The sequence below is a fragment of the Engraulis encrasicolus genome, chromosome 19 (genome assembly GCF_034702125.1).
Source record: "Engraulis encrasicolus isolate BLACKSEA-1 chromosome 19, IST_EnEncr_1.0, whole genome shotgun sequence".
Lineage (NCBI taxonomy): Eukaryota > Metazoa > Chordata > Actinopteri > Clupeiformes > Engraulidae > Engraulis > Engraulis encrasicolus.
Genome location: NC_085875.1, coordinates 37,304,751 through 37,314,746, shown reverse-complemented (window position 1 = coordinate 37,314,746; position 9,996 = coordinate 37,304,751). Strand labels below are relative to the sequence as shown.

Genomic DNA, 9,996 nt, shown 5'->3' with positions numbered 1-9,996 from the left:
CATGTATCGTATAGTGACCCCTATATCGAGATGCGTATCGTATCAGGAGGTGGTTGGCGATACCCACCCCTAGTGGCAGGAGTGAACTCGGTTGAATTCGAAAGGACGTCTTATTTTACCCTATCGTTAACATTTGATGGACATGAAATTGAAGAACGATTACTAATGGGAAGGTTGAACTCCATTTAAGTTTCAAATGCACCCTCACCCCTCTCGTCCCTCCCCCGTCAAATGCGACCCCACCTCCCTCGTCCCTCCTCCGTCAAATGCGACCCCACCTCCCTCGTCCCTCCCCCAGCTCCCTCGTCCCTCCCCCGTTCACGAATTCGCTGGTTGTCTGCTAACACGACCAAACCCCTCCCAGAACACCTGGCCCAGACATAACGCGGAGGTTTTAACCCATTGATGCCTAAAGCACCTGCAAAAAAAGCCTGGTAAATGCCTAAGCCCTTGTTGGGAAAGTTGCCCTCTGCCTATAAAAACCTGAATATCTTAGCCTCTGATGCACATAAAAACATGAAATAAGTTGCATTTAAACCCTAAGACCCCCATCTTGCGTTTGAATGCGTTCATTCAGCTGTGACATGCCCACATTTTTATTAACAAAGCTAAAATCTCAAGAGCCTGAATGCAGCGTATATGTGTCTACAGGCATCAAAGGTCAAACAACATATACAAGTCATCAGGCTAAAATGGGTTAACTGGAATGCCTATGTCTGGCAAGGCCAAGCTAGTTGGATACATCCCTTTATGTTTTCTCAGACTAAACTCACTATCATTTATTATTAGCCATGAGTACAAACGTAAGGAGATATATTTATTAGTTTTCTTACATTTTTAACAATCACGCACACATTGAAATGAACCATTTCAAACATAAACATTTTAGACTTGATAAGCAAGATGCATGCCTTGAGTTGCAAAGCAACAAGCTCAAACTCAGACCATTTCCAAGACTCACTTTTCTGCACAACATATCAGACACAAACAGTCTGAGACAGATAAGGACTGTTAGGCTACTTTGTCAAAGAAAGAATGCTGGCTTGCCAATGATGACATGTGAGCAAACTAAATGCCCCCATTCAACTGGTGCAAAAAACACAAATACGTAAATGAAAACACAGTATACACAGTGTGCTGTAAAACAAACATTTTTTTCTCAATTTGCATTCAAGAGTATATCAGTTGACATATAAAACTGGAACATATGTTCTGATTCAAGCATGCTTGCAGGGCCGTTGACAGCTTTGCCTTGGCCCAGGACAAAGCCATCTGAAAGGGCCCCCCTTCATATACTGTACATACAACTGGAATTCAATTTTGGGGCCCCCCATCTCCCTGGGCCCGGGAAAATGTACCCCTTTGTCCCCCCTGTCCGCTGCCCGGCATATTTGTTCATGTGTCCACTGGGGTCTTTTTGTCGAAGCCCAGCAAAGAGGTCAGAGTAGCTTTTCTCTGCATGGTGGTTGAAGAGACGGACTGGCGTGAACTGATGGAGAACTGAGAGGAGAAGAGATGTTCCTCAGCAAAGGCGTGCTCAAGCACCAGGAAAATGGAGCGCCTCAACTTAACCTTCACTTCCTCACACATGAACGTGTACAGGAAAGGGTTGAGACTGCTATTGAGAAAGGCCAAGCTGACTGCCACTGGAGTTGCACTGGATGCCATGCTGTACACGTTGCTGTTGTAAAGATCTTTGCTAACATGGTAATAAATGTAAAGTTGGTCCCTGGTAATTATGTCACAGATTTGTATGGGTAGCCAACATATGAAGAAGGTCAATATGACAGCTAGGATGACGAGGAAAGGCCTCATTTTCTTTTTCCTGTGGCTTCGGTAGGCACGGACACCAATGGCCACATAACAGCATGAAATTACAATGAAAGGAATCAGAAATCCGATCACGAAACGTGACCAGGCATGTCTGCGGTTTGTGAGTAGATCAGACGTCTTAACGCAGTACTGTTTGTCACCCCTGATTTGAACCTGGCGTTCCAGTACAAAAGGAATGGCACACCCCAAAGAGAGGAGCCAAACAAAAACACAGGTAAGTATGGCTTTGGTTGTTGTACGTTTGTTATGAGCCCACACCACCAACCATATGGACAAGCAACGGTCCAAACTGATGGCTGTGAGTAGGAAGATGCTCGCAAACATCATGCTGACTTGAACTAAATTGTTAAACTTGCAGAAGAAATCTCCAAAGACCCACGCATCTTTGAGGGGAATGTTGATAATGCTGAAGATGAGGAACATCGCAAAAATGAAATCGGCAATGGCCAAATTTAGGAACCAGATAGAGTTGACTGTAGTCTGCATTCTAAACCCTGTCACATATATCACAAAGCTGTTACCAATTACTCCCACCACAAAAATGAGACAGTAGAGGACGAGAGAAAACATCTGTGTGGAGCTGAGAGGTGGTTCAGTCTGACTTCCATTTGTAATCCCGCTTGAGTTGTCTACAGAATGAAAAAAAGCTGTTAAACTTCACTTTATGGTGCCTACAGTGTTATGGTCCACCCACATCACAGTGCAATGTGTAAGTTTACTCTAAAACTTAGAATTATTTGGTTAGATGACTATGAATTCTGTTTCAGCAGTAGAGAGATGATGTCTGTGATATTCTTACCCATTCTGGGTAGCTCCCAGTCACCCAGCGTAACTGGCACCATGCGCACAAACAAGGAAGTCAAGGCTGTCTTTAAAAAAAAAAAGGCCAGGAAAGTATGTAACTGCAGTTATATTGCCGATATATTCAACTTGTTCAGGTTTTACAACTAATTTACTTTTAAAGGTAAAATGTGTAATTTATGTTTAGTAGTTTCACAAATCACAAAATCTTTTTCACAGCAATTTCAAATAGGCTATTCATTACAACTTTTAAATTACAGTTTTCACACACACTTTTAAAATATACATTTCAAATTTCTCCATGTACACCATTTCAAAATTGCAGCAGCAGAAGTAGACATATTAGGCTGCAGAACTTACTGCACTTTGATCAGACTGGTTAAGTACATGTACATAGTACATAGTACATTTGTTTCATGAAAAGGTCAGATTTGGAATGGGCAGCATACAGTTTGAAACGACTAAAATGTCATACTCTACCTTTAAATGAAGCTCAAACACTATGGAATACAATTGTCTAATCTAAACAAATAATCTTGACATTGTTTTGGATATTAATAATACACCTACTTCAGAAATATCGAATCATATTTCCTTTATGCATTCAAACTATAATGGAACGTCTCAGTGAATTGATTAGAGTGCTGTGCATTAATTAATAGCAAAAAATGACGACACATTAATTAAACGTGTTAACTTACAACTTTCTTTCACTCTCCTGTGTCCAGGACCACTGAATAAAAACCACTGAATAAAAAGAGAGATGTCTCAGGCTTCAGATAGAAGAAAACAACCGGAAAGGCGGTCCCTGCTGAGTGAGTAAGAATTTGATATCAGTCATTCTGTGTTCCTCCTTTGATGCTATCTTACACCAGCCTGACGGCAAGTGTACTTTTTACAGTTTAGTGAAAACCTCAAAGTACATGAAAAGCGGTAACACCTTTTACTAGATGAGTTGCTTCATAACATATTCGTAGAATATTCAAAACAGACATTCTCAAAAAAGTAGCCTATGGCTGTCATAAGGCATGCAACAATAGCAAACCTTTAATAATGTTGAACACAGAATACTGATAATTTGAGAAAATGGTTTGTTTTGTGATGTACGGTAGGTCTTACCATTTGAAGAAAATTTTCATTTCATTTGTTGTACACAGACACTGGTAAGCCCAATGTAGTCAGTTGTCCACAGATACTGGTAAGTCCAATGAAGTTGATTTTACAGGAGGTGATTATGAATACAATGCTTGACAAATAAAGCAAATTGCTCATCTTGGTCTCATTAGAGACCAAAAGAATTGCTAGAAGTATATTCTGTGGTCTGATGACGCCAAGATAAACAAATTTGCTTTGAATGGTGTCAAGCATGTGTGATGGTAAAAAAGTGATTTTTACAAAGAAAAGAGCAATGCATAAACCCAAGAATGGTACTGGGATTGCATGAAAGCCGTCAACATTGAAAAGCTGAATTTCACCAAAAGAAGAATGCATGCCAACATGTACTTCATAAGTCTCTCAATGGGATTTTTACCTCACTTTTGTTAGGTGCGTTTTGAGACATTAACGGCTGTATTTCAAATTATTTGACTGAACAATAATTTGGTAGCCTGATAAACCAGCCTAAATGTGAGATTTGATGTGTAATTTAGTCTGGCCCCAATAAATAGTACATCTGAAGATTATGATGAGAACAACCCATTGTCTTTCAAACCGTGCCTGTGCCTATAGGCCAACGCTCTGACCAATCAGCGCCATCTTTCTCATTGATGTGCTTTGCCAGCGTCGTCACTCCCTCAAAACCCCGCCCGCTTTAATTCAAAACAAATCTCGGCGTTGTGATTAGTTTGCCAGATTCAGGGCAATGTGTTCAAAATGTTCCACCGTCCGAGGCCAGACCACTCGCACAGGGAAGAAAATTGGCGTCTAGCGGGTGGTGCTCGTTTACTAGGCTAATAATTTGGAGCAGATATGGGTCAAAGACGTGACGCCACATTTTTGTTTTCCTATGATTTGTTTTATTAGTGAATAAGGGTAAAATTTGAAAATAGACTCACAACAACATACTTAAATACATTGTCCTTTTAGACACCTGCCAAAATGTATTTTTATTTGATTGATTTTGATAGAATAATGAGGCTATGATGGTAAACAATGTGGCGTAACGGTAAAAACATTTAACCACAAATTTCAACCTGTTCAACACAGGCGAAATTCTAAACCCAGAAATACAAAATATACATTATAGAGTATACATTATAGAAAACTTGATGGAAATGTTTAGAATAATGTTTTGAAACATTTTATAATTTCTCATTGTACAACCCCTTATTTGTCACTGATGTATGTTGTACGCTGGATACTGTTTATTGTGTCACAGTAAAAAAAATCTTTAATCTTTTATGTTGTCCCATGAAAAGTTATACTTACAAATCTCCAGAAGTGTGACAGGTATACTCAATTCTGTTACATACTGTCGGCTATCGTAAGTTCAAAATCATCGTGCAATACCATCATGTCAACATTTACCACACAAGCAAAATCCTGCTTCCTTTTCTGAATTCTTGAGAACAACTTAAGCCATCTACTTGCTATCTTGATACACTGCTGAGAAGCTTTTTAAAAAGTGTTCTCAGGAGCTGAGCATCTGAGTTTAAGCTATTAATTACTATTTTATCAGGTTATTGACACCTTTTTTAACCTTATGTTAAAACTTTCTTTGCAGATCAATCATTTTATTTAACTTTATATTTTGATAATATCTTAATATCTATATCTGTCTGTCTATGTGTGTGTGTGTGTGTGTGTGTGTGTCATTGCAATAATAACTCATTTTTAACAATGCAGTTTTCCCTGCGGCCTTCTTGCTTTGTATGGCATTTGACACAGATGATCATAATATTATAATTAATAGATTAGAGTCTATTGGGATCTCATGAAGGGCTCTTTAATGGTTCTTACCTATAGCAAAAAAGGAGAAGAAATATTCGCACTCCGCAAAAGCTCCCTTGTCATGATTTAATGTGATTTTTAAAATCTTACCTATAGCAGAAATTACTCTATTTCTATTCATACTTATATTTCAGATAGAAACATCATGAAATATGGGGTGCCACAGGGATCAATTCTGGTACCTCATTTATTCACCCTCTATGCTACTTCTGAATAAAGAAAAGACTGAAATATTTCTTGTTGGAAACAAAGATGGAAGACAGAAACTCAATGATCACCTACATAGAATCCAACTCACTTAAATCTATGTCTCATGCCAAAAGCCTTGGTTTAATGATGGCAGTCTCAGTGTTCACTTAAAAACAACTAAATCAGCTTTTTGGCATCTTAAGGACATAGCTAAGTTTAAAGATATTGTACTAAACCGGAAATGTTGTTCAATTTCTTAAAGGGTTATACTATGAGCAGATAACTGTGCCAACAGAGTTTGAATTTGAATTATTAGATTTGAATGACTAAATTGAAAGACTAAATGGTTAAATTGAATTGAAGAGATACTGTATCTGCCCATAGTGTTTATTAATTCAGCACGGTGCAGAAATCACTGCTTAATGTATGCTGCCCTACTCTCTTAATTAAAACTTAATATTGGTTCCAGGTTCAAGAAAAGGCAGTTCTGGGGTTCTACCTTGCCAACAAAAATGTGTATCCTTGCTCGTAGTTAAGAAAAGTTAAAAATGTTAGAAGAAGACAATAGAAGTACTGTACTACTAGCAAAAGAGGACATATAAGCTAACACTTAAAGGGACACTGTGTGAGATTTTTAGTTATTTATTTCCAGAATTCATGCTGCCCATTCACTAATGTTACCTTTTTCATGAATACTTACCACCAGCATCAAATTCTAAGTATTCATTATGACTGGAAAAAATGCACTTTTCATACATGAAAAGGGGGATCTTCTCCATGGTCCGCCATTTTGAATTTCCAAAAATAGCCATTTTAAGCTGCAAAAATGACTGTACTTGGACCATACTAGAAAATATTTGTTTAATACTTAGTAAACTTTCATGTTAAGATCAAATTTGGCAATAGGCAGCCTTATTTCAATAAGCAGCATAGTTGCAGTACCTTTTTTAACCATTTCCTGCACAGTGTCCCTTTAAGTTTCTAGCTTTTCACCCTGTCCCATTCAACAGCAGTATACAGTAATATGTATAGAAAACTTTTAGGTTTACTTTACCCTCTTCCAATTTGTGTCATAAGAGCTTGACAGTTAAATAACCTACAAAAGTATTCTTAGTAACTAAATATAAAATTAAAAATAACCTTTCATGTGTCCATTTTTACAAATACAAGTAGAGGTATTTGTTTGTTTTTAAAATTGCTTACACTTTAAATGACAATCTTCACACATGAAACACGTTTCACACTGAAGAAGCACAATTCTAGCCTGGTGAACCAGCGCCACCCGCTGGACGACAAAATGTTTTGTCTACGGGTGGGTCTGGCCTCGCATAATGATTCAATGAAGCCAGAATGCCATGAATCTGGCAAACCAATTACAACGCAAAGATGTGTTTTGAATCAAAGCGGGCAGGGTTTTGAGGGAAGGTTGTTCTCATCAACAATCTTCGGATGTATTATGCATCGAGGCCAGACTAAATTAGACATCCACATTTAGTCTGGTTTATCAGGCTAGCACAATTCATTTCTTCAGTTGCAATAACAACAAACTTAAACTATTTGCAAGACCCACTTACACGTCAGACACAGATAAGGATGGTTACTTCCATGTGAAAGGGGAAGAAATTACTGACTTGCCAATGACCACACATACAAACATACTGAAGCGTACACATCCAACAGGTGTGGAAAAACACACACAGAACTTATGCTAAATTGAAACTCAATATCCAATATGGTATGTTATAAAACCTATTTACAACACATTTACAACAGTGAAAAAAAATACACAAGAAAAAGGTTATAAACTCTGCCATCAAGAAATAGTTGAAATAAAAACTAATAATAGTACGTCCAACAGGTGTGAAAACATTCATAACATGTTTGTTTATGTGTCCACTGAAGGCCTTTTTTCAAACATCATTAAGGAGGTCAGAGTAGCTTTTCTCTGCGTGGTGGTTGAAGAGACCGACTGGCGTGAACTGATGGAGAACTGAGATGAGAAGAGATGTTCCTCAGCAAAGGCGTGCTCCAGCACCAGGAAAATAGAGCGCCTCAACTTAACCTTCACTTCCTCACACATGAACGTGTACAGGAAAGGGTTGAGGCTGCTATTGAGAAAGGCCAAGCTGACTGCCACTGGAGTCGCACTGGATGCCATGCTGTACAAGTTGCTATTGTAAAGCTTTGGGCTAACATGGTAATACATATAAAATTGTTGCCAGACAATTATGTCACAGATTTGTATGGGTAGCCAACAAATAAAGAAGGTCAATATAACAGCTAGGATGACGAGGAAAGGCCTAATCTTCTTTTTCCTGTGGCTTCGGTAGGCACGGACACCAATGGCCACATAACAGCATGAAATTACAATGAAAGGAATCAGAAATCCGATCACGAAACGTGACCAAGCGTGTCTGCGGTTAGTGAGTAGATCAGATGTCTTAATGCAGGACTGTTTGCCACCCCTGATTTGAAGCTGGCGTTCCATTACGAAAGGAATGGCACACCCCAAAGAGAGGAGCCAAACAAACAAACACGTAAGTCTGGCTTTGGTTGTTGTGCGTTTGTTATGAGCCCACACCACCAACCATATGGACAAGCAACGGTCCAAACTGATGGCTGTGAGTAGGAAGATGCTCGCAAACATCGTGCTGACTTGAACTAAATTGTTCAACTTGCAGAAGAAATCTCCAAAGACCCACACACCTTTGAGGGAATTGTTGATGATGCTGAAGATGAGGAACATCGCAAAAATGAAATCAGCTATGGCCAAATTTAGGAACCAGATTGAGTTGACTGTAGTCTGCATTTTAAACCCTGTCACATAGATCACAATGCCGTTACCAATAACTCCCACCACAAAAATGACGCAGTAGAAGACGAGAGAAAACATCTGCGTGGAGCTGAGAGGTGGTTCAGCAGACTGACTTCCATTTGTTATCCCACTTGAGTTGTCTACAGAATGAAAAAAGGACAAGGATATTGTCACTGTCACACAGGTTACACATCACTTTACTTTCCCTACTGTACAAGTGCACATCACACATCACACATCACATGTGAGACTTTTTATTTATTTACACCAAACCTTAGGTTTATCGCTTAGAGCAGTGGTGCTCAAACTGTGGTACGCGTACCACTGGTGGTACTTGAGACATCTCTGGTGGTACTTGGAAAAATTCATTTTTTTATGCAGTGATTTGAAGGCTGATCAAGTTGTTGCAGTCGAAAATGTCTCTTTGGTCTCACATTTTGTAATATTGAACTGTATGAATCTCAAAAGATAATGCAGAATAATACAAAAGCAAGAAATTTTAAAAAAAACTTGCACTGAATGTGACCGTAGCTGTTGATGCCGTTATAAACCTCTCCTGTATTGACTGGCAAAAGTGAATATGGAAGGCCTTTGCAGCGATATTCTAATGTAGGTTGTCAAGGTGGTACTCAGAGAGCTCAATATTTTCTTGAGTGGTACTTCACACAAAAAGTTTGAGAACCACTGGCTTAGAGGAAGGACTGGGCATTCTATTTAAGCAGAAGAGCGATAATGTCTGTTTTCCTTACCCATTCTGTCAGTTTCAGATCCCGGTCACCCAGCGTATCTGCCACCATTCGCACAAACAAGGAAGTCAGGGAAACGTCTATTTTTAAAAAGGGCAAGAAATTGCGTAACTCAGCAGTTACATTACTGATGCATTGGGTTCTACAATTATACATTTAGGCTACATTTAATTTAAGCTCAAACACTATGGAATGAAGTGTCCTAAATAAATAATCCTTTCATTGTTTTAGACATGAATCGTACACCTGTTATCTCAATTCAAATCAAATGATATTTCCTTTATGCAGTCAAACTATAATGGAGAATCTAAGTTTCTTGATTAGAGTGCTGTGCATTAATTAATAGCAAAACATCACTACATATTAATTAAAGGAGTTAAACTTACTTTCTGTCCTCTGTGCCCAGGGCCTCTGAATAAAAAGAGAGAAGTGTCAGGGTTCATATAGAAGAAGAAAACAACAGGAAAGGCGGTCCCTGCTGAGAGAGTGAGAATTCTATATCTGATTGGTATATCTGATTCACTCTGTCTTCCTTCGTTGCTGTTCCCCTGTAGCACCCCTGTGGCAAGTAGTTCAGTTACCTGTACATGAATTCTGATCTTCGTTGTGCTATTACAAAGGTTAAAGTCTTTTCAAAGGGTAGCCTCTGTTTGCCAATGGGTC

General features: G+C 38.8%; 2 protein-coding genes across 3 annotated transcripts; both read right to left on the bottom strand.

The window, feature by feature from the left end:
- Positions 1-350: 350 nt before the first annotated feature.
- Positions 351-3,556, bottom strand: LOC134470165 (C3a anaphylatoxin chemotactic receptor-like). Of its 2 annotated transcripts, none has more exons than XM_063224196.1 (3): positions 3,336-3,556; positions 2,633-2,702; positions 351-2,462 (listed from the first exon to the last, which is right to left on the bottom strand). In XM_063224196.1, the coding sequence occupies exons 2-3, from the start codon at positions 2,673-2,675 to the stop codon at positions 1,396-1,398; spliced, it is 1,110 nt and encodes a 369-aa protein (XP_063080266.1). In that variant the 5' UTR covers positions 2,676-2,702; positions 3,336-3,556; the 3' UTR covers positions 351-1,395. The 2 variants fall into 2 exon arrangements, with proteins under 2 accessions (XP_063080266.1, XP_063080267.1); XM_063224197.1 differs by having other exon boundaries at positions 2,633-2,698.
- A 3,733-nt stretch (positions 3,557-7,289) lies between these two features.
- LOC134470164 (chemerin-like receptor 1) lies at positions 7,290-9,996 on the bottom strand. Its single transcript, XM_063224195.1, has 4 exons — positions 9,915-9,996; positions 9,720-9,744; positions 9,337-9,413; positions 7,290-8,727 (listed from the first exon to the last, which is right to left on the bottom strand). The coding sequence occupies exons 3-4, from the start codon at positions 9,338-9,340 to the stop codon at positions 7,658-7,660; spliced, it is 1,074 nt and encodes a 357-aa protein (XP_063080265.1). The 5' UTR covers positions 9,341-9,413; positions 9,720-9,744; positions 9,915-9,996; the 3' UTR covers positions 7,290-7,657.